The 25,573-nt window shown below is 34.7% G+C and overlaps 1 protein-coding gene across 1 annotated transcript in view; it reads left to right on the top strand.

The window, feature by feature from the left end:
* The window catches only part of PHF14 (PHD finger protein 14), a gene marked incomplete at both ends in the record, with an annotated part of 164,244 nt that overhangs the window by 52,907 nt on the left and 85,764 nt on the right, over window positions 1-25,573 (top strand). The window contains 3 exon segments of the mRNA XM_081996362.1: window positions 2,503-2,671; window positions 16,483-16,533; window positions 16,723-16,844. Of these exon segments, the coding sequence (XP_081852488.1) occupies window positions 2,503-2,671; window positions 16,483-16,533; window positions 16,723-16,844 (342 nt within the window).

Below are 25,573 nucleotides of genomic sequence, written 5' to 3'. Positions count from 1 at the left end.
ATCATAAAAATGTAATTTCAGAAACTTGCATGCAGTGCTTTATCTGTTGGCAGAGATGTTTCTTGTCTTCCTCGCTAACAGCAAAGTTACAATACTTTATTTATTCTTAAATAGGGCCCCAATGAAACTAAAGTACTTTACTGGTCTGCATAGTTGTATTTTCTGGACAATTGCCTGAGCTTATGTAGCAGAAGAAAAGGTGTCTTTCCTTTTTAAAGCACAGAACTAAAGAACAGGAATGCTTAAATCATAGGTGCAGGGCGGTAGATCCAAGAAACTGGGCTCCCGGCTCCAAATATTGCTGTAAAATCATACCACTATTTTTGTCTTGTAAAAACTTCCGTTTTTTATGCAGCTCGTTAGTTGTAGAATGCTTATTTTTTAATTTATACTTTTTTATGATAATAAAGGGAAAATAAACTTTTTGTAAGAATTTCTCATCACAGTATTTTAGGAACACTTTCATAGCTATTGCTTACATCTGCATAAGCAGATCATAGTAAGTACTTCCAGTTGTGCTTTCCATTACATAAATTAATGACATGACTGATGCTGCAGTATTATGGAGGACTGTGCTCTTTGATGCTTACCAAACGGAAAATCTCCTTAGATTTTTGAGTTGGACAACTGGAAGACAATGCATATAAAAGTAAAGAACACAAAGTAAGCTTTAGCTAAGCAGACGCACAAAATTTTGAGGGAATGCTGTTATCTCTAGAGCTTTACTCTTCTGTTACATCGTTGGAGAGGCTTTCTCTGTAAAATTTTACAATAATAGTAGTTTGGTCTGTGTGCTTTTGTTTGTTTACTTAAGTGCATGTGTATACATATTTGTGTGTGTTTATGCACACAAATTTATGTAGACATATAACTGTAATAAGCATTTTGTGAAGGTTACTGTACATTGTATTTTTTTAACAGGTTTTCTATTTTAGCCTCTTAAAGAGGCCTAGAAATATTAATAGATACTGTGTCTGTGATAGCGAACCGCGGTTTGTAGAGAGGAGGAAGAATACAGTATTACACACTTGTATGCTGGCCCAAAACTGTTTGCAAATTACAAAAACTGCATAAACTGACTTCCTTGTGTTTTGGGTAGTAATAAAGTCTCCATGCTTATATGAGGGAGGGGAGAGAGTGATATCCAGGATTGGATCCCCTCTATTTGTGACTATTTTTTAGTCACTGGTCTGTCTAGCAGACTGCGATGACTGCGGTTGTCTTCTGGTATAGACAGGAATGATCTGAGTGTGTAGTGCTTGGATTAGTTTGAAAGAATTAGAAAACATGGAAAGTTGATGGAATTGATAACCGTGTCAGCCCTTACTGCAGTTCATAGGAGAAAAACTATTCCTGTTGAACATGCACATATGAAGAAATCAGCTCAGACACAACACATATACTTGACTTTCTGCTTTTGTTCAGATACGGGATGAGGATGCCTTCTTGTCACAAGTGTGTATTAACTTTTAACTTCAAATAATTAAATAAAAGTATTTTGTCTCCTTCAAAAAAAAAAGTCCTCCTTTTGTTTAGATAATTTTAATGTGTTAATGCCAATTAGTAGCAGGACATAATGTTGATTTTTTTTTTTTAGTTGTTATTATAAAAAGAACATTTTTAATATGAGAACAGTTATGAATTAGAATTTATTTGAAAGGATTTATAGTTTTTTGAATTGGAATTGTAATGTGAGAAGGAATTAAAAAACTGGCTCTTAATCAATGGGTATAATTTCTAATTTTCATTAATACCGTTTCAGTTAACACCTGCATTTATGACTTTGCATAAGATGAGTATTTTCTGGAAATGAGAACAAAACTTGATGACTTCCCATCTTGTTAATTCTGTCATGGAGCTTGTTAATAGCATTACCATAGCATCTGTTCACTTTTTAAATTCTGATTGTGATTTTATATTTTATAAAAAACTCAGCAGTCATTTTTTTCAACTCAGTATTCACAGTTTGTTAACACACATCTCCAGCTTCTATATCTTTAATTGTCTCTTGCCTGTTTTTTCAGATTTAAAAGCCACTCCCTTAGAAAATACATATTAAAATTGATTTTCTTAACAGACATTTCTGCTAAGTCCCTGCCGCTAAAGAGCACTCTCATTGGAATGAACTCAGCAGCGTGTCATTGTAAAGATTAAACTGCTGCAGCAGTTGTGATAATGAATAGAGTACAGATCAGTGGGCACCATTAAAAATGGGGATATGGTAGGATACAAATGGTGAAATAGGGTGCGTCTTTCTTGAAGATTAAATCCTATTTTCAAAATCTTGGTTTTCAAAGTCTAAACAGTCAGGAAAAAAAAAATCAAGAAGAAAGTCGTCCTTGTTTTTTGTTTAGTTGCTTAAAATATCACGCGTTTGAGGGACTTCTGTAGGTGTCCTTCGGGTTTCTTGACTTTTGAATTTGTTTTAAACCCAAACTTCAATATGTTTCTTTTTCTGCTTTTGTGACTGCGGTTTTAAATAGAAAATCTTCCACTTTGCAGGCAATGCTCAGAGTGTGACCAGGCAGGTAGCAGTGACATGGAGGCTGATATTGCCATGGAAACCTTACCAGATGGGACCAAACGATCAAGGAGGCAGATTAAGGAACCAGTGAAATTTGTTCCTCAGGATGTGCCACCAGAACCGAAGAAAATTCCTATCAGAAACACGGTAAATGATGGTTGAGTTGTTGTTATGCAGCTCATATTCATAATAATTTTCTTTAAGATTACTTACGTTTTGGACATTTGGAATGCAGGATTTTAATTTGTTTGATATTCTGTTTTTGTTATGAATTCCCTTGCCTCTGTTTAATGCTTTTTTACTTGTGTTAAATATAAAGTTTTGCTACAGTAAAAAGCTGGGGAACATGCTACTGAACTGAAGATCCGTGCAAGCTTTTCCTTTTACCTAGGTCATAAAGTCCTCTGTTAATTGCAGAAAAAGGGAAAATTCAGTTTGCACTTAAACTTAGCCTTTACAGCTGTTCTTCACCTTAGCAGTATGGACACTTTGTTCTTGTATGCTAAGATTTAAATGTATGAACGTGCCTATTACAACTGGAAAGTAATTAGTCATTTCCTTATGTACGGGCAGCCTACTTGACTGCACATTTTGTGACTATCACAAGACCCTGTTATTTCAGTTTGTTTAGCTTCCTAATGTTACTAGTCATCGTGGTGGATAGTTTTTAGAGAAGAGAAGCAAAAGTGCTTGCTTCCTGTACGAATGAAATATTTAGCATCTTCCTTTCATTTGAAAGTAAAACTTTCTTATTAATCACTGTATTCCATTGAGTTTCTCTGGTGGTCTAATCCTTAAGATTTTGCTCTCCTCCTTCCTCATAAAACAAGGTTTTTTATGTGTGATGTGTCACATCACCTATAAAATGTACATAAATTTAGGTCCAGTTTAGGGAGTGAGTAGTGTTCCCATGACCCTTTGGACATAAGTAGTAATTATATATAAACTGGTGGTTCATCTTCCAATATACATCTTGGTACCAGGAAATACTTAAACCCACTGATGTTAGGGTTAGACATACTTCACCTCCCATGCAGCACAGCTCTATTTTTCTCAAAGGGCTTTCCAGACTTCTTACGCTTGTACTAGCAGATACCGTACTTAACACTTTTGAGTATACACTGATACTATTAAACAAGTATTTTCCTGGCCTAACCTTAAATGTTTGCTTTAAAATTACATTTCAAAATATTTGGAGTGTTTGGGCCACAGCTTTGATTTACCTAATTAAATCTGGTCTGTGACTCAGAAGAACTTTAAGAACGATTCAAGCCAAAATTGTTAATATAGCTCAAGCTGTTAAGAGTGAGAGTAGTCCAAAATTAAATTTTGTGAATAATTGAGAGCGTCCGTAGGGGAGAAACTTTTTCTTTCTTTCTTTTTCTCATTGAGGGAAAGTTCCCTTCTTCCCTATGTGTAAGAACACGTATATTCTTACAGCTGTCTGGGTAAGTTGAACTGACTGTTGTCATGCTGGTGTTAACGCAGAAGGACTTATCTGGTGTTCCTGCTTACTGAACCCGTTGCATCTCCTCTCCCCTTTTTCTTTTTTTCTCTCTTCCTCTCCTCTTTTTCTTCTTTCTCTATCTTCCCTCTTTTTACACCTAATATGGTGGTGTTAGGGGGTAGGGAATCATGATTATGGGATTAAAGAGAAATAAGAGTATTGCAGGAAAGACTGTATTATTAGTATAGTAGTAATAGACAAAAGAGTGATATAAGGCATTTTACAGAAATCCGTAGGAAGACAAGATTGGTTTGTTCTAATGCCCATGTAATAACTGCCCAGGTCCTTCTGTGCTAAATGGAGATTTAATCTGATTGCTCTGAAGTGTTGCTCTCATGCTGTGACACTGTGAGGTGCTACCCTGTGCTGCACTGGTGATTTGGCACCTCACGTGTTAAAGAGTATGTCTACACACATTATGGTATGTAATACAGAGATTAAATTTACTTTGAGTAGACTGGTATGGTGGCATGGTACAGCATTGTACTGTGGAAGACTTTGTTCCTCGGCTTGAATTTTTAGTCTCTTTCAGTTCTCTCCAGTGCTCTGCCTTTCTACAACATACAGACTTGCAAGGTAACATCTTTGCTGTCCTGTGGGCAGGGCTCCTCTGTCAAAGTTATCTCCACTCTTTTAGCTTTCCCATAGCTGACAGGTTTGGGTCTTTTTTCTTTTTATTATTTTATTTATTTCCTACTGTCTTCTACTTAACAATGGAAGAGAAGGTTCACACCCTTGACACCTGCTGGATTTCTTTCTCTGAACTAGACTGAATTCCTTCGTTTCAGCTCTGAATTTCATTATCTTCGTATACTTAGGCTGTATAAAAAAATTAAGATAACAAACCTCTGAAGACTTACTAGATACTTCCTGGCAGTATGGGTCTTCCATTCACATTTGCTATGAACCCAGGAAAGTTGGTGTTAGGTTTTTTTGCTTGCTTGTTTTGTTTTTCAAAGAGAATACTTTTTAATTCATTAGGTCTGGGGCTGTCTGTATATTTGAGGGGAAAAAACCTGACCTTTGAACAACTTCTCAAATGCAGTTTACTTGAGTCTGACTACACAGAGAACGTCTGTGGGGTGCATTTCAACAACGATGACCAGATACACTTATTCAGTCCTTTGTGTACTCACTGCTCAAATGCTTTAAAATAGTTTAAAATAAAGAAGAAAAATCAACAATCTGAAAATATACTTACTTCACAGTCCTCTCTTTAGTGTACTTTCTACCTCTGGGCGTGTTTTGTTTGATCTACTTTTATTTTGGAAGGAACTGGCAAGCCTGCTTAGCCTTGCTTACACTTATAATCGAAAGTGCAATTATAAGACTGTTGAATTGTGTATTTGTTGCTCTTAAGGGAATTTCCATCTGTTAAGCATAAATTTAGCTTGAATTGATCCAATTGAAAGAAAGTTGTTTTTTTTTGCCACATACTGAAAAGAACAGAATACATCTTACATGTTTGGATTTCATTGGGGTGGTTTATTATTGTTAACTCTTCATTACTTTGTCAACAAAAATTGTGGGTAAGCCCTAATATTATTTTGATAAAGTTGCATTAGGTGTTACTGGTATCTGTAAGACATTTTATACAAATGCATATGATTAACTAAGCCTATATGCTATTTCTATGAAAAAAAAAAAATCATGTTATTGTATTTCCAGAATGATACTTTGTGATCAGCGTGTCCTGTTGCTCCTATTTGGTAACACCGATTTCAGAGGTTAGGATAAAGGCTACCCCCTTTCATGAAAAATTGCTTTCTTCCTTATTCATAGTTGGGGTTTTTTTTTCTAATTTCTGTCTGCTTGGGGTACTCTGAAGAGTAAGAGACCCCTTTAGAAGTATTCATAATTTTACTATTGTTTCTCCTCCAGTCTGACTATGGATGTGTGTACTTAAGTCCTGGAAATAAATGTATTTATTGATTTATTTTTAACCCTTTGAAGCATCTGAACGCACTGGTGTTGTGGATTTTCTTTTCCAGGGCTAAACTGTTTTTTAAAGAAAATAGTGGTGGGCTTTTTTCCACTTTAAATGGAACCTTACAATTCGCTTTTGTTTTGCAGTATTGCAAAAAATAATAAGGACATTTAATTTTACCTTCTGCAACCTATACTATTTCTTCTCTTTCTTTTCCTCTATGAACTTCACAGTTCTTTTCAGGTTTTTCTCATCTTAAGTCTCTTAAGTACTTAGCCTTACATCTGTGTCAGGATACTCTTAGCAGAGATTTAGAGTGCGTTATTTTGAATGAGGTGCCTTCCTATCTGCAGTCTGCTTGTGCAAAAAGCTTGGCTCATCACTAATTACTGGCTGGGAAGAGCTGTGAGGAATATTCATTTTCCAACTCATTGAGAAAACTCAGGTTTTCTCCTAGGGACTACATTGTTCAAGTCTTAATTCAATCTAATCTTACATCAGAACAGTGAAGGCCAGAGACCTGTGGCAATTTGAGTACACTAGTGTTCACAGCTTCTGTGTGATACCGGAGGCTCAGTTTTTGTCTATAACTTGGAAGTGTGAGAGAAGTAAGACCGAAGCAGGGGCAATGCTGCTCCCTTGTACAGTTCTCTGCATTAATTGTGTGTCAGGGCAGTGTTTTGCATCCTAGCGCTGTAGAAGCTTTTTAAAACGACCCTGTGAATACTCTGGTATTTCGATCTCAGCTTTCAAATGCTTTGGAGGACATTTATATCAAGAGCAGCATCTGAGACAGGGAGAAGGTCCAGCCATTTGGAGAGAGCGCCTACCATATTGTACATTAAAATGTGACTAAAGTTTACAAAGACGACCTTTCTGATTTTAAATTTCCTAAGAAAGACCATGTAAGAGTATACACCTAAATGCACAAGGGTAAATTTAAACATACCAGAATGGTACTCTGAGTCAGGGTCTATCGAAATTATACATGAATGTAAATAGACATGAGGCCTTTATATTTTAATCTGTTGTATGAGGGCTGTATTTGGGGACAGAATTTAATTTATTTTTTATGGTTATACATTTCGAGCCATATTTAGTGATCTTTTAAACGAATTTCTGAATTTCAGTGTATAACCCTTTAAACTAGCTTCATTTAAAATCTGTAAACGATATAATTCCAATTGCATACTTGTATAAGCTTCACAAATCATTATTTCTGCTGATAGTTAATTTCAGAGAAATTAATAGCTAATGATTAGCTAATAGAAATCAATAGCTAATCTGTGTAGTCCAGTAGATGCCTATAACCTTTTTTTATATTTGTTAAAATCCTGAAGATGTATTTTAACATTTGCATTGCAGAAGTGTATGATTTTTCATATTGGGCATTTTTATTGTAAAGATGAAAAGTGTATAATAGTTTGTTTATTTGGAAAAAATCTTTAAAGAGCTATGGGTAGTGCTTTACAGCAGTAAGTTGAGAGAATGCTTTTCATCTACTCAGCTATCTATGTTAATTTTTTCAGAGCTTTTGTGACATGATTCTTCTTTACAAAAACCAGCTTTTAACAAATTTGCTAACTTCCTTTTTATCCTCAACTGAAAAAGAACACACAGGTTATTGTTTATCTAAGATGTCATTGATAAGTAATTTTGTCAGTGTGGTATCATATTTTTGCAACTTAAGTGTTCCTCTATCCTTTGGAAAAAAATCTCTTAAGTATATTTCAGTGAATTTCTTTAAAATTTCATGAAGTATGCTTTACCTGCTATGTGTGCTGTCATCTGGAAATGTAAAGGAGTTTCTTTAGGAAATGTCACCTTCATGCACATCTTCTAAAGCAATATCGTGCAGATTAGGCTAGCTGTGTGCTGTAAGAAGTGGTAGGGGATGCTTTTTCCTGTAATTCTGGTATATCCTTTGAACTTAAGTAGTGTTTGTGTTGGTCAATATTCCATAATCCAACAAATGCTGTCAGACTCTCATACTCTGAATGAGGATATTAGAGGGTGGTATGGGATTTTTGTGTGGAAACTCAATTTTTTGGTTCCTTTTTATTGAACAGAAAGTATCTACACAGTGCTATAAAGGTGAAAAGGGCTTTTTGTAAAGGCATTTTTGGAACTGAATATTTTGTTGAGGGATTTAAATAAAACCTTCTGATGGTCTGATACCAAACTTATTTTCGTTATCTAAAACGTGAAAATGTGATAGTTTTATTTCTATAATTACATTGTGTAAAATACAAATGAACAGACAGTGATTTTTCTGTTTAGCAGTAAAAAGTCTGTGTTTTGGGGAAAGAATTATGAGCCAGCACTGTACTGTTCATTCTTTGGAACATGGAAGAAAACAAATCTGTGCCTGAGGGGCTATGGTCTAAGTAGATTAGTTTTAAAAAATAAGAAAAGAAATTACTGACAAAGCACCTACAAACTGATTGTAGCACAGGGAGTTGTTGTGTATCCTGCTTTTGTTTTACAAATAAATACTGTTATTTAGAATAAATTATTATTTCTTGCTTTTGTTACAAATAGGAAAAGATAGTAGAGGAGTGATTATTTTTTTTCTTACCTAGTATATGAACAGATAAACAGGACTGTTATCTTGTATTTAACTGAAGCATTTCCACCGAACTGCTTTACAGACAACTATTGTGTAAGTTAATTATGTGATGTCATAGATAGAAGTTTTGAATAAAAGATGGCTACAGGAGGAAAACAGAACATCAATTCCAATTTGAGTGTAAGTATCACTGCTTCATAAAAACAGCAAATAATTTTAAAACACTTATCTATACTTACCATGTCCTCATTTTAATTAACATTGTCAATGATTGGTCAGCCATTTAAATATGACTTCTAAATAAGTCCCTGGAAGACCTTGTAAAGCAACTATCTAATAGTAGTGTTTGTGCCAGACTCGGCTTAAAAGACATTGCTGTCAACTGAAACATTAATGCTCTAGAACAAAATAATCAGGAGTTACTCAGCTTTCTGAAACTTGTTTTTCAGCACTGATGAGTCTATGACATGCCAATACAAACGTATACAAGCTAGATCAATCAGCCTGCCAAATACATGGATACATGATAGTACAGGACTTTCTTGGCTTGAGATCAAATTTAGAAAGGAGGAAAGTGGTGCGGCTCTTCCACAATGCTTCAAGCTAATGAAGTCTGTCAGAGTTTTGCGTTTGGGTTTGTTTGTTTGGGGGTTGTTTCGTTTGTTTGTTTTTCAAGAAAGCGGTGTGGGGGGAGGAATCCCCATGGATGAAAGATCGCTTTTTTTTGGTGTAGCAAAGGCATGAAGAGATGGACATATTCCAGTGGTGTAAATATCAATATCTCTGTAAGTAAAGGTAGCATATCTATCACTTCTTCAAATAAATAAATTTAAGTTCATTTTTCCATATTAGAATTGTTTTAGCAACATCTGCAAACTGACTTTTTCCGCCCTTTTGCCCTCCTGCTTCTGTTTCAGTCCTCCAAAGGCGTGTGCTTTGGAGAATATTAGTGTTAAAAGGGATATAGATGAATCCTGCTGGTTCTCAAATTCTGTTATGTGTACAAGTCTTAGAAACAGTAGTTTCAAGTTAATTGCCAGATTCAGTGATAGTATAGCTTGACAGCAGGAATGTTGCAAAATATTTGCTATTCTAGAAAATAAAATTCTCAAAAGAATAGAAACTAAAAAAAAAGGGGGAAATTGGAATTCTCTGTAATTAAGCTTCATGGTTGACTTGTTTCTCTTTATAATCATATTTTCATTTACTGCTGTTTCTTTTTGTCTGGCAGTTGCCTTTTTATTACTGCCAGCTTTCCGGAAAGTTAAGTAATTATTTCAGAGATATATTTTGAATAGTAGTTGATATGTACCATTTAAGGTATTCACTTTGATCTGTTTTGGGGGAGTGTGCCATCTGGTGTCTATACAGCTGTTCTTACCTTTATTTAAAATAATTTTATGCCTGTGTGATGCCCTCAATAGAATATGTTTTCTGCCTTTTATCAAAGCAAAGGGAGTCAAAGGAATTTTTCTGCAACTGGCTTGATTGTAACTTTTTCATTGGCAAAGGATGTTTATAATGTGGAACTCTTAATAAGGATTGTGTGGCATCATGGATTAAAAATTGCTATCTTAGCAAAATGGCCATGGTTTGTGTTTAACAGGAGAGAGATCACATTATCTGTGCAATTTCAACCCGTGCTTTTTTTTTCCCTAGAGTTTTGCTTTATACATGCTCTTGGTAGTTAGCGCAGTGATTTCATTAGGTTACTTTTTTGGTAGTCGCGGAAGTTTTCCCAATTCTGTTTTGTGAGAGTGTTCTTTCCTGCTGATGTTTCATACCAGAGTCATCTTCTGTTCTGCAATAATGAAATGACTCCTTGCCATGACCTCTTTGGAATGATTCCATAGCATTCTGATATTTATTGATTTTATTTTTTTGTCTTTAGATTCTCATTAACAAGTGCATGCTAAAGGCTGTATGAGTGAGAGAGTTACGGTTAGAAAGTTTTTGATGCGTGTGATATGTATCAATGAACCGTAGTTTGGTACAGTGTGAAACTGTGAAGTTTATCATTGATACCGGTGTGTCAACTATAAGGTGACATAAGAGAAAAATGAAAATCACTGAAGCATTTATATGGGAAACAGAATTAAACCAGTTGTAATCTCATGCTGGCCCTCTTTGCTGTGTATTTCATGTAGCTGCATGTCTTTCTAGAGCAGTCACTGTAGCTGCAGGTCAGGGAAACAAAAATCAAATATGTGCTATTTCAGAGAAGAAATGTGAGATTTACAGGTCTAGAAGAATCAAAGCATCTTAAGTTCTTCACATTTGGCCATCTAATAATAACAACACAAAACAACATCTATAAATTTTTTACACAAGAAATTATCATAGTACCAATAGATTTGTCAGGTGTGTCTTTAGTCATTTAATGAATTTTTTAATGTGAAATCTGCCACTAGTTTTGAATTATTTATATGCAATTCTCAAATGGAAATGCACACCTTCCTAATGATAGCATGTGCCCTCAAACTCCTGGAGCACTTGGAGTTCTGACTGAATTTCCCATGGTCACCTTTATGAAGAAAAGTAATACTTACTTCATGGTGCCAGCGCTATTAGTGGTATCAGAAACTCACTGCTGAAAAGAAGAGCCCTATGTGTGTGGACATCCAAGAGGTATAAAAGCACCAATTTAATAAGCATCATCTTTCCTGTCTATTAGCAGAAACAGCACACACTAATGTAGTGAAGCCCCTGAATTTACAGAGATACAATGGCATAAGCAGATGTGCTGGGCCTCTGCTGCCTTTGTGTGCCTGTGCAAATGATTAAAAAAAATTTCTAAACAAGTAACATATTGAGCAAAGGAGAAACTGGAAGCAGTGCTATCTAGTGTAATGTCTGAAGTACTTGTCAGAGTAAGTATGACTTCTGAAAATGACTGGGAATCTCTTACGTTCTGTTAAGTATCATTGTGCTCTGACCCCTCTTGGGCTTAAACTCACATTCTCAAATAGCTTTTTGGAATTGCCATGCAGAAATCGCCCTTGGTTTACTGAAAAAAAAAAAAAAAGTGGCGGAGCAGATCAAATCCAGAACTATGCTAGTTCACATATGTGAAGTAGACTTGAAGCATTGCTGCTAGCCACACACGTGTTCAGTATTTCATGTTCTTGTCCATGTATTTGTAATACTGATAACTCTTGTATATCTTCTTGTGTAGAAGAAGAAATTAAATAGGTGACAGTATAAATTTTTGTCCTCCAGGAGCACTTCAGGAAATGCTCAATATTTAAGTAGAGCACTTGTGACTCTTGGGAATTATCTACCCCCTTTTGGTCAGTTGACGAGTTCTGGGTTTTCCTTTTCTTTGAGTTGGCAAAGCAAAACTGCTGCAAGTGAACGTTTTGCCTTCTGTTGCTGTCGTCGGATGAACTGATTTAAAGGATGTGTCTTAGAGAGAAAGGAGAGAGGCATAATGCTGTGGTTTGCTTACAGCCGTGGTGGTGGTTTTGGGTCATGTGGGCACCCATTCTGTCTTGTTCACCATTCTGCTTTCACGCTTAGAAACTAACATATCGACTTGTTGCATCTGTGAGTGACAGCAGCCAGTCTGTTTCCTTTGCAGCTTTGCCTTGTTGCTTTGTTTCCTTTGGTGTTTTGCAAACAGTCCGTTTCCTTACAGAGTGTTGGACTCATCCTAGGCTTTATTGGTCCCTTACAGATGTCTTTCATTTGTCTCATGTATGGAATTTATTTTCCTGAGAGTATTTGAAGTCTTACAGTCAGTGCATTATCTGATTTTTTTTTTTATTTTATTTTACATATGTTTTGTATTGTTGGCCAGTTATTACTGAGTTTCTTATGAACAACTTGAATGTGAAATTTAAGTGTTCACTTCTAGCTTTTCCAGGTCCAAAATGGAGACTCCCACTTCAGTCTTTCTTCTCCCGCTTTTGGGTTGACAATTTGATCCCATTGTTGATCACATTTTTCCCTCAACGTTTGTCATTCTATTTTGGACAGTTTTTTAACTATCTGGTTTTCCAAGTGTCTGGAGTATAGTATTTCCTTCCATGAGCTGGAATCATGTTATCCCCACACCTCTACTGATTTCTTCTCCATATATTTTCTAAAAATGTCACCCTAGTTCCAAATCACTCATGCGTTTGATCCACATCATGTTGTACCATGTGTTACTTCATCATGCATTATTCATTTCTTATGTTAGTATTCTATTTTTCAGCCATTTATGTCCTAATTCTTTTTAATTCCCTAACCTGATGTGCAAGTTTCCACACCACAACAGTAGAATGCTGCACACAGCGGATGCAGACTTCTGTGTCACAAAACATGATGGCTGAAAGAAACTCGTTTTTTTTTGCTTATCTTTCTCTTGCCCTAGTTCTCCTAATGTCTTCCTGTTTTTTAGAGGCATTCCCTGAGATTCTTTTTTAATTGTGTTTTATTACTTACATTCTGTATTATAAAATACTATGTATTTTATGGAATATTTTAGTAACCGTCAGTTTAAATCATTACAAATTGAAGTAGAGAGGGGCAAGCAAATGCTGGTTTTTTTCTACTTCTTTTTCTTTTCAGCTTTGATAGCTATTTGCATGTTGTGTCCAGCACTGTTTCTCTGCAAGTAGTCCTGTAACGTTCTGTGTGAATTGCCTCACTGGAGAGGCAAGAGGCAGGTTTTGTTGGGTTTTTTTTCCCCCCAAATTTTGAATGCAAAGTCAGAAGTTAATGAAATAACTCAGAGGCACGGTGTATGCTTTAATACTGTGGGATGGTTCTCCAACTTCCATAGATGCCAAACTTTGAGGTAAAGGCCAAAAGGAATATTTTGAATTTTTAGGTTTCATTTATGCAGAGCATTGCTCTATTGTGAGGGAGGGCATTAAGATTGCTGTGAAGGCTAACCCTTAGCAAGGTATTGTTGGAAAAGATGGCTTGCTTTCACCTGGATGATTTTAGTGAACCAGATGAGCTCAATCTGTCTACCCAAGGAACACCATCTAACCTGATTTTGAAGAGTTTAATTAGAAGTCAGTTTGCTGACTTACAGAGGTGGGTTTTTTCCCCTCAAAATGTTATGCTAAAAATGTAATCTATTTTTATCTATTTTTATTTTTAAGTTTTCATCTTTTTTTCTTTCCTTATTTAAAAATACTTTCATTTTATGCTTGCATCTTAATTTTAATTCATTGATCTTTCCTGGCCTGCTCAGATTATTTTGGGATGTATTGCTAGTGAAAGAAAATACTAATTTTCTCTTTCATTTCTGTTTAGTGTAAGGTATGTTCTTTATGACACAGCAGCTAGATTTTTTTGACTGTTTCTTTATTTCAGAAATTAATAGCTTTTAACTTGGTTTTCTAACAAAAATAAATGATACAGTTGGCTGCCATTCTAGCAGCATTGCCTCTAGTAACCTATTGACCCATTATGGCAAGATTTGATAGAGAGGTACGCCTAAGGTAATTACGTTCTTGCCTATTTTTTTAGAGCAGCTGGATGGGAAGGATGAGTGCTGAGGAAGGAAGAGGTTTCAGTTATCCTTTGCATTTGGTCTCTCGCTGTCCAGTGTAGAACGTGTAGTTTGGAACCTGTCCTAGTGTGTCATCACTTTAGTTGGGGAACACAGGGAGAACTTGGGCATATGGTGGGAGACATGGTTTGAATGTTGTAGAGAAGGAGAGGTTAAGGAATCACTAGAGAAGGGGATGAATGAGAATATTATGGTATAGTATTAGGAGGTCAAATTTGACTAATTTGGCTGTTTTAGCATCTATTTATTGATTTATTTTCATGACTTAAGAGCCCTAATTGTGAAAGGATATGAAGTGAAAAATAGTATCTGCCTTGTGTGTCATGATTATGACCTTGGCATAAGTTTGTCTGATTTTCTGGGGTAGTTAAGGTCCCATAGGATCAGCCCTTAGCTATAGGCATATACTGTATTTGCCAACACAAATCTTAAGTTGCCTCTGTAATAACCAGAATGTAGGTGCATGGTGATTCCATTGGTGCTGTAGGATCTGAAGCTCAGTGGCTGGAATCTTCCTGTTAACAGGGAGGTGTCTGAGCACATAGCACACATCTCTTACTTGAGTGCACATTGAATGAATTAATGTTTTTCCAAACTGATTTCCACACTTAAATATTTTTGCAATGCTAACTTCTACTCAGTATCATTATACAATTGCCAGCAGTCACAATGGGAAATAATATCAAATTCATAACTGAAAATGGAATATTCAGTGATTTTTTTTCAGTAATAGCCTTCCAGTAATTAGGCATTTGTAATTTAATTTTACATATATTTTTACTGAAGTTGCCTTACAGGTTCACAGAAAAGAGTCAGATAAACTTTGTCCAGAATTTTTCATTGCTGTTTGCTTCAAAGTACTGCATTTGCATTTTAAAATGCTTTGAATAACTTCTGTCATTAGTACTCTAAGAATCAAAGCATCAGAGATTATAAACATCAAATACTAGAGCGGCATATACTTGCCATAAACAATTTAAAATTTAAGATTTCTTATAAAAGAAAAGCTTAAAGGAACAGTGTTATATATGTCCAATGGTAAATGCTACAACTGAGATAAACTTACTCATATTCAGAACTTATCTGGAAACAGAGATGTTAACCAGTACAAGATGCATATAAAGACAGTGATTTTTTAATCAAAATGGGCATAGATAGAAAAGATAGATGTATTGAAGTGGCAGGTTTATTTACAGTATAATTATACTTAAATGTGTAAAACAATTTAAAATAGTAAACAGTCTTAATTTGAAACTAGTATTAATCTCCTTCAAAGAGGTCCCCAAACAGGGGAAACATGATATTGCTAGCATCTTCGGGATTGGATTTATGGCTGCTTGTCATTCTCAACTGGCTTAAGATTTTTTTGACCAGCTTGTTTTTACTTTTTCTGAGATGAACACTAGCTGCTTCAAAAAAAATTTTTAAGAGATCATAAAGTAGGCGGTGTTTTTTTTATCATATGACAAGTGACTTCCTAAGATGATGATTTCCTCCCATTTATTTAATTAATTAGTGTCAGTGTATCAGACATTGTGGATTAGTGGAATAGTCTCTAATGTTTTTCATTTCCTTCTGCATCCCTTGTAATTTTCTTTCTTTGTTAAACATGGAGGAGAGACTGTGATATTGTCAGCTTGTGGCAGTTATTTAATACATGCAGGTTATGATGCTGCTATTTCAGAGATAAAAACATAGTGACTGAAACTGGACTTATGTGAGTTGCATGTAGTTACTTAGAGCTGTTTGTAAACCTTTGGTGTTTGCTGTTACAGTCCATGTCTTTTCTTCCACACTGTTGGTATGTAGATTTTTTGGCCAACTGCAATACTGAAATAATTTCAAATTTTTTTATTACCCATTCCATGTGTTGCGTACCAGTCATATGTTGGTGTATGCTACAGCTTTGTGAGCATCTGCCATATACCCATTTTACTGAGCTTCCGTTTGAAAGCTTTAATTCTTGCTTCTTCCTCAACAGCCGTAAGAATTATTTTCTGTTTCTGTTTCAATGAAGTTTTTTAGTTCTGATTTTTTTTAATCCAATCACTTGACTTACAAATAGATCACTTCTAAATGCTCAAGAAATTTACTGTAATATACTGTTCATATTGATTTTCAAATTATCCGTTTTAGTATTGGAAAATTTGTGGAAAGTCTGCAAGAGATTTATAATTCTGGCATCAGTCTTTTTTTTAGAAAAAGACTGTACATGCTCAGGTCAACAAATGTATTCATATTTACTTTTTTGCTAGTTTTGTAGATTTATAAACAGAATTTGAAGCTGCTGTTCTAACATCAGTTATTGTAGCTGTCTTGCAGTGGTTCTGTAGTTAGTGCTTGAAATTATTTCCTGTACTATGTTTTTGTGGTAGTTATAAATATTAAATAATTAGCAAAAACATTCTGTTACCTAATATTGAATTTTAAATATATTTTCTTCTAGAGAACTAGAGGACGAAAACGAAGCTTTGTGCCTGAAGAAGAAAAGCCTGAGGTTGGAAAACAGTGTTTTGTTTTTTAGTTTGTTTTTTTGGTTTGTTTGTTGTTTGGTTTTTTTTTTTAACAGTTTCACAAAAAATTAATCTTTGGGCTGAAGTGTTACTTTCAGTGCTGTAATTGAAAATATTTGCTTTCCTTCCCTCCTTTCCCCCCCATTCCTTTCTTTTGCCTTCTGCTATGATAGGAACGGATTCCCAGAGAAAGACGACAACGACAATCTGTTCTACAAAAGAAGCCCAAGTCAGAGGACTTAAGGACTGAATGTGCTACGTGCAAAGGGACTGGAGACAATGAAAATCTAGTCAGGTAGGTTTGATGCTCTGACGTTATCAGGAATTGAAGTTCTATTTTCATCACTTTGTCATTGTGATTATAAGGAAGAAAATGTGCTTTTAAAAAACAAACAAACAAACAAAAATTTATTTAGGGGAAACATTACATCAGAAATATGGACTTGGTTCACTTGTTGACCTGACAAACACTTTTACACAGTGGATTAAGATGTAAATAACCAAGATAATCTGTTTTTCTAACACAAGAGAATTAATTTTCTCTTGTCAGGTTGAATTGTCAATGTTTTAGAGCAGGTCAGAAAGGTAAACAAACCAGCAACTTAATGATATCAAAGCTACAGGAGCATCCTAAAAGTGATTAAATTAGCATCATGAACAATTTTATGGGCTGAAATGTGAATTATGAGGAATTTATGTTTTTAAAAATGTATTGTTGCTACCTCCATTAATGCAGATCGTGAAAGGGTTTGATAATCATGTTTCTTATCTGAAACAGAAGTGAAAAAAAAAATCTCGTGACTGGTGTTTTAGTAGGTGCAGAAATCTAATTAAAGTATAGAATAGCTGCCATTGAATAGCTACTGTTGACCACAACTTCTGCTGATTTTGACTTTATAGCTGGCATTGTGGCCTCTTTGCAAAGCTGTAGAAACTGCTCACAATACCTGAAAGAAGAATAATGGAGTTTAGCAACCAGAAAGTGGATTTTAATTGAGTCTATTGAGTTTTCATTAAAATGATCTGATAATAAATTCAGATTAAAAAGTAGTGTTGTATTTAGGTCCTGTTATACTTCAACTAGATTTTTTTAGACATGATTTCCTCTTTAGCTTAGATATAACTGTTTTTAACTGGAAGGATTATTCCAAAATACATCTTTTAATTTGTTTCAAGGAATCAGAGTTATGAGAGAGGTCAGAATCAATGATACACGCAAGCAACACATAGCTTTAGGATGAGGATGTGTCCCAGGTGCAGATGTCTTGTACGCAGAATAGCTGATTTTAGTATCAATTACAGCATATGATTTACTGTAGAATTTGATACAATTTAATGGGTTGTGTGCCAGATTGTATTTTTATTTCCAGATCGGAGGCAGAGAGCCTGTATGAGCTCATCAGAAACTGTGTGTGTCTCTCATACATAGGTGAGCTACTACTGCTAGTTACTCCTAGATCCTGCTCACTACCAGACTGTGAAGTACAGGCAGGATGTTACAGCGATCGCTGATGCAGTTATACTGATGAGAACTGATGGCAGTTTTTAACTGCCCACAGCAAGATAAAGGCTTTTTTCAGCCCTATCGTTGGCAAGAAATAAAAGATACAGGAAGATCCATTTTGTTATGGGAAGGAATCCTGGGAATGACATACACTGTGCTTTACTGTGACAAAGCAGTGAAGTAATTTTCTTCTTCAGGCTTTTTCTTGGATATATGGTTACATACCACATTTGAGGACATAAGGGATGAGAAAATGTCATGAAGAACTGTATTTAAGTTGCAACTAAAAAATACGGTAGAAAATTAGTGGTAATGTCAGTTTACTACATGAAAAGTTTTTAGTAGTAATTTAGCTGGGCCAAAAGTAAGCATACTACATGCCAAAACCCAACAAATTCTCTCATAAAGTGTCCTCGTAATTAGGCTTGGAAACAGAATAGTAATCCTGCATGGGAGGAGAAAAGGAGATTCATATGTTCTAATCCTTTGTTCACAATTCTCTGAAAAGTATTTTCTTAAATCTTCTGCCCTTTTTACTATATTAGTTTTTAAAAGATATTATGAATTTAAAATTTGCTTTTTGTCAGATAATTTCTATAAATAGCTGCAATTTTATTCAAATTGGGTGACCACTGCTTCTAAAGTGCTGTGGAGGCTTATTTTTGATAATTACTAAATGACGGTAAAGTATTTAGTAAATTTGATTTTTGTTTTAGTATTATTTTTTGGTACTTAAAGCTGTATTTCTTTTGATGAGAGTAAATTCAAGGACTGTAATAAGATGGTAGCTACCAGATAAGCTTTCCGCTATGCAGCCAAAGGTGTGTAGGAATGTGATCCACAGAGCGTCGCTATGTCAGAGAAAGTTTTCAGAATCCTTTTTCCTCTGATGGCACAAATTAAGAGAAGCGCTCTTCAGCCTGGAGTGCTTCTTTCTGCTGCCTGTACCATCATGTAGGACTCCTCTGTGGGAGTAGAAATAGAGTGTTATTTTAAATGCAAGTTGGTAGGGCTTCTTGTAAGCAAGAGATGTTTAGGAGGAAAGACAAAGGTATTTTTCCAATATCCGTTTTGTTTGGCACTATTATTAAAGCCAAAACTTTCTCAGAAAACTAGTGATCATTGTCATCATGTTTGCTCTTCACTCAACAAATGTTTTGTAATTACTGGGTTTTATTTTCACCCTTTCCTACCCATCTGCTGCTAAGAAAAGAGAGGTTTGTGGGGATGTGATAGAAAAGATTTTTCTGCATGTGAAAGTTAAATGGCAATATGCAACTGCTGAAACTGCAGATTTAAGGGATAATCTTGAAGGGCCTTCTGGCTTTTCCTGCTGTGTGTTATTTCAAACAGGGCTGGTTACATGACTCTTGAACAGTCTGTTTTTAAAAATTGTAGGTTTTTCTAAAATTATGTGGCATGCTCACTTTGGGTTTGCTAACTGAGTAAGGATTAGAGGAAGATAAGCAATTACTTCTTATTTCAAAGAATGAAGCAGAGTATTTAGTAATGAATCTGGAATAAAAAAAATACTAAATTGTTTAACTAGTTATGTCTGTTCTACTAATGGAGATTCATTTTTTAAAATCTCCATTTTAGCTGCTTGTGTGTAGTATTGGATGGCTGAGGGATTATTTGGTAGATGCGCAGTGTCTTACCGTAACCTGTTCTTCATATGGTTTAAAACTTTGAAATAATTGCCTGTCAAAGGATTTAAAATTCTTCCTAAAAAAGTACCTTTCATTCTGATAAATTATAATGGTTCATTATTGGCTGAAGTTTGCCTTAGTGACCATAGTTTTGTACCAAAAAAAGTGATTCAAGCTAGAATATCTCTAATTATTAGCTGTTGTCTGAAACATATTGACATGTTCCCTACATTTATATGTGCGAATAGTTGCTGTCTGTATATATCATAGACATGCCAAGACAGTGCTTTTTTTAATTGTTGATGTGAGATTATAAAGCTAGACCATTTCAGTATAGTGGCATGAACTAGAACTGAAAATTTAGGTTTTGTGGCTTTGTCCACAAAAAAAGGATCTGTCTTGTGATCCTTTTGTGATGCACTTCTTATTTCTTTGAATTTACAGTGAATTTCTTTTATAAATTCTTTTATATACATCTGTGTAAGTTTTATTGAACTAAATACTTCCACAATTTTTACCTTTTACAAGATTAGTGACTGGCACAGTCAAGATTTACAAATCAGTCGAAGAGTGAAAAGTTAATTGAAAACATATACTCAAATGAGGCAAAGCCTGATCTGTAACATTACAAATGACAGTAAGGAAGCTGTATCTGTAATTGGAGAAAAGTGTGGATTTTGAGTATCTTTTTACTCAAATGAACTGTAATTGAATTTTGGACTAGTAGTGAAATATAGAGGATTCTTAATGTTTTATATTTGATGAAGAGAGGTTTGATTTAAGGCATGGGGACAGAGAACTTTTAAAAAGAGATAAGAGTTCAGTGAAAGAAGTTATAATGTGCACTTGAAAGTAAAGTATTGTGAAACCAGAGGGTACCTATAACATACACTGCTCAATCTTAAGGAGTAATCAAATATTGAAAATATTTGCTTGAAATTGAAGACATAATTTTGAAATACAGGCGTTTCTAAAGCTTGATGTGAAAGATACATTTTCTACTAAACTCAGAAAATAATTTTAAACTTTTAATTTTTACTTTTAGAGGTGACCTGTACTGTTTGGTTTAGAAAACATTTATGTAAAGTTGCTCTTCTTTTGTTTCGTTTCGTGGATCTTTTGAAGTTGTATATAGTTTAGATGTTTATATATCTATATATAGTTTAGATTATTTTTTGTGAGGCCATAACTCACTAATGCAAATCTTTTAAAAATAGCTCCCTAATAACTCCCTTTAGAATTTAACCATATTTAGTAAAAACATGGATGAGGAAGTATATTTCAGGTGCTTCTGTATGTAATAGGTAAAGCTTTCCGTCTTGCACCATACTCTAGAGTAAGTACATGATTGTACCATTGTACACACAAAGTGCTTCTAGCATATTATTACTATCTATTCCATTTTGGTAAAAGAAAAAATAAAGATGAATTGGGTATTTTAATATGTAGAACAGGGTTTTTTTTTAAGAAGAATCCATGGGCTAATCTAGTTTAAAATCTTCCAAGGGAAGACTTCTGAATTACTTCACTTCTAAAGACTTGGCCTTTTCTCAAAAAATAATTGAGCTCTTAACTGCCGGTATTAAAAAAAAAAATGTTGTAGCTTCAGTTAAACTTTTAAGATGTGCTCGTGTAATACTTAGAAATATAGTGCATTAGATAAAATTGATATCTCAGTACTAGATTGAGAAAAGCAGAGTAAAACTACAATATTGTTTATATATGGGACAGAATCATATTTGACCAGATTAAAGAAGTCTCTGAAAAGGCTTTAGACTTCTTCATCCCACAATTTAGAGCAAGCATGTAGTAATACATTCTTTTATAGTTTCGTGTATTGAATTTTTATGCTTTATTGTCATGAAGTTAGAATTTTCTATTTCGTTTGATTTGCAGCAACTGAGGGAAAATTATTACTTCAGCATTACAGAGGGAGTAAAATAGACTAAGGTCATGTATTTGAAAGAATATAGATTTTTTTGAAAACATAGCTTTGAATGCTGATTATAAAGTATTCAAAGAGCATAAGACAGCAAAGCAAATTATTAAGCATGTATGTGTTTATTTTTAATGCAGATGTTTACTAGGAAATAAGCAGTTGTGGAAGTATTTATTTTTCCTAATGTACTAAGTCTTACATATCAAGTGAGTGTAATGTTCGGCACGTGCAGCCAGTGTATCGAGACAGGCCTGAAAAGGGAAGGTGAGGAGTGAGAAGGGAGGAAGAAGAAAACATACGAAGTGTCATGTTTACTAAAGAAAAAAAACTCTTGAGCAAAATGGACTGTAAGATTTGTCATAACTTTGAGTCAACAAGTCATACTATAACAGAGAATCTTTAAAATGTTTGCAACATCTGCAATTCTGGTGCTACAGATGTATGTATCAAATTTAGGCTATCGATTTGTACTGTATAAAGGATTGAGTCCTTAGCTGTACCAAGTGACCTAGTTTAATTGCAGTTTTGTCAGAAAGTATGTTTTAGACAGGCTCTTCTGAATCCTCTGGAATTTTCTATCTGAAACTGTTGCTGGCTGTATTTCCATAATTGCAGTGGTCCTTGTATAGGTTCATCTTTGTGTTTTTGTTTCTTACATTTCCATGCAGAGGGGCATGCCAGCCTTCAAGTTCAGAATTTCTTCCTTATCTATTAGCTGCTACTTTTGAAGCTCTGCATGAGCTGAAGTTGATTCCAGAACAAGCACATTAATTATTAATTACTTTAAATGCACTGCAACAAAATTAACAATCCATCATAGTAATTGAAAGCCTGTGATTTACAGTAGTTTTAGAAGTTTAAGGTTGCTAATGTAGAGATTAATCACAAGGAAAATGTTAGTTAATTCAGCCACAGTTTGCAACAATCTTATGTTTTACAGAGGATTACAAATGTTTTATTTTATTGGAATGAATTACTTGAATGAAAAGAACCTTAACATTCAGCTGTGTAGTTTATTTCTGCTATATAATTTACAGGGATTAATTCTGCCTATTAACTTTTTTAGTTGTTTTAAGTTACCTGTTAGATCATTTTTTCTGTCACTTACCTCATTTTATTGCCTTCTAAACACTGTTTCTTTTTATGCAAGATAGCAGGATAATACATCTAATGACAAATGAACATTTTTGTTCACAGAGGACTTTTAAAACTGAATTTCCTATGCTGCGTTGCATTTTACTGTAAAATACCACAGATTTTAATTTTTGGTAAATACATGTGCTAGGGCAGACGTACAAAAAAGCTGTAGGCATTGTGAAGCTCTCTTGCGAAGTACCTTAATGTCAGGCACAGGTTTGGTAGCAAGTCTCATGCTGCTGTCATTCAGGGCTTCTCTAGAAGTAGAGTGCTAGCCACATTTGCCTTTGGGCTACCTGTCTACCGAAAGTTACATTTGGAACATTTGAAATTGTACTGCAAGAAGTCCATGGCAGACTCTCGAGTTTTCTGTTAATTGGGAACCAGGCTATTTACCTAGTACCTAAAGGATTTCTTTAGTACATTTGTCTGTTATTTTCCTGAAATGAGACAGCAGAATCTGAATCGAAGCCCAGACCATTTTTTTCCCCGATTGTTTTGCTGGTTAACTCTTAAGGAAATTTAAGCCACTTAAAGAATAGAAGCTCAGGTCTTTGGATGCTGATTTTGTATTCCATCTCTGGTTTGATTCTTGATACTGTATGATCTTGAAGGAACTATCTTAGAGGTAGTCTGTGTAGGAGTGACTCAAAACTGAAATTCTGGAGATAACGACATGATTAAAAGACTCGTTTCCATTCAATTCTGCATTATCAGAATTGGGAAAGACGGGTTGGGAAATGCATGAAAAGTTACTCTGCCTACCTCTGCTTTCTGATCAAGTGCAGATACAGCAAAGGACGATTCTGAAGTTCTTAGTGTTGGTATTTAAAGTTTGCTGATCCGAAAATTTGTTGTTTACCGGTGTCATAAACTTTAGAAGTATGTAACAAGATAACCACTTGTAAATAAGAGTTTCAAGCAATTCTTTCCACAAGGTTACTTTGTTTTCTGCTAACAAGTAGTAATGTACCTTTTTTTGATCAGTGAATTTTAAAAATATGGTTATCCTCTTCTCTCCTTCAGTTACAAGTGCTTGATCAAGTCTGTGCTACAATCATGGATTTGTAATTACAGCTTGAAACTGTATTTGGCAGTTGTCATCTGTTCCCAAAACCAGCTACGTGTTTCAGGATTTATATATTATTTTTCTGGTTGCCTCAGGAAATAGATGCATCAGAGACCGTTGCACCTTTTTTTCCTTTATAGCTCCTAGTATTTGGAAGAATTTATAAAATAAAAAAATACAATGCTGAGGATGTCATAATTATCTTTACTGTAAGTAGTGAGTTCTTTATCTAAAGTCATTGAGTGAGGTGCCTCTTCAGAAGATTAAAATTACTTTAATGAAACAAGGTGCAGAGAATATGAAATCACATTACCTGTGACGTCAGAGTGGAGGCTGATGACATATCAAATTATTTTCCAGACTGATTACCATTAATAAGTTATGGCTGCAAAAGTATCTGTCTTGATGAGGTCCATAGCTCCTTGGTTTTGTGGGCTTTCTTAAGAATTTTTTCTTACAGCATCAAACTTGCATCAAATAATTCAATTCAGTTGGCATTTGAATTTGTCAGATACTTCATCATTCTGGCCAAACTGCTTCAGTCACTTTCAGTGCAGCAAGTTTATCACATGAGAACATTTCATAGTACAGGGTGCTCAGAAAACAAGTGTCAAATTCTTTATCAATTCAGTTGTTTTGCATCGTTAAGCTGAGCCATTGCTACAGAAGCCATGAAACTGAAATTTATACTTATGAAATGTATAACTTGAGAACGTTTGTGTTCAAGTATTAAAATAATGTGGTAGAAGACCGCAGTAGGAGACAATAACCATTTAAATGCTGTGTTGCAGCATCAGTTTTGACTTGTCACAATTAGTGTCAAGTGAGCATCTGTGCAGTCAGTTTTCTGAAGTAGATGTCGGCAGAATTGTAATGTAGATTATGGAGTATTTGAGTAAGAAATCTTAATATATAAAATAGTGATTCTTACTGGTACACACATTTTTTTTTCTCCTCAATTTTGTTACTGCTGCCCAATACTTTAACACGTTTTTGATGTGTAGTTACTTAATCTGTGTGGGATTTTGATAGTAAGAGGCCTGAGATTTGGGTACATAACTTCATCTACACTATTCAAAACAAATTTGATCTTGGAGTAGTGTGAGAGTATGTTTTACATTACCAAAGCAGCCCATACATGAAAAGCAGTTAAAGATACAGATTGCTTAAAGATTTAGAGTCACTTTTCTCAGCACTGACCATAGTTACTCTTCACGTGATTAGAATGGCACATAGCACAAGTTTTTGTTAATAGGTCAATGGAGCAAAGTTATGTGCAATTGGTTGCTAATTTGAGTCTAAATCAAGAATTTGCCATATGGTATTATTACCTGAGAGGCTGTAGATAATCTGTGTGTGTATGGGATACTATTGTTCTTTTTAGCTTAATAATTTTATAGCGTAAGATATTTCACAGCTACTTACTGGAGAACGTACTTATAAAAACACAAACAACAAAAAATGAAAAAAAGCTCTTGTCATAATGGTGAAGAGGCATCATGATATATTTGGTAAAGACTGCTGTTTTGCAGCCTACGTTAGAGGAGAAATTCAGTTTTATTATTGAACTTTGTTTTGAGGTAGCTGAAATAATTTGCATATAATAACATCTAAATAGATAATTTGAGAAAATAGATAATTTGAGAATGGTCTATTCTATTAGTCTTTTTATATCATGTCTTAGATTTTGGGGGAAAGGAATAGAGTTACAGGTTTTATTTGTTGT

The sequence above is a fragment of the Phaethon aethereus genome (genome assembly GCF_964289735.1).
Source record: "Phaethon aethereus genome assembly, chromosome: 2".
NCBI classification, from domain to species: Eukaryota; Metazoa; Chordata; class Aves; order Phaethontiformes; family Phaethontidae; genus Phaethon; species Phaethon aethereus.
Note: the sequence above shows the minus strand (reverse complement) of the source record. Positions and strands in the feature narration are given on the sequence as shown.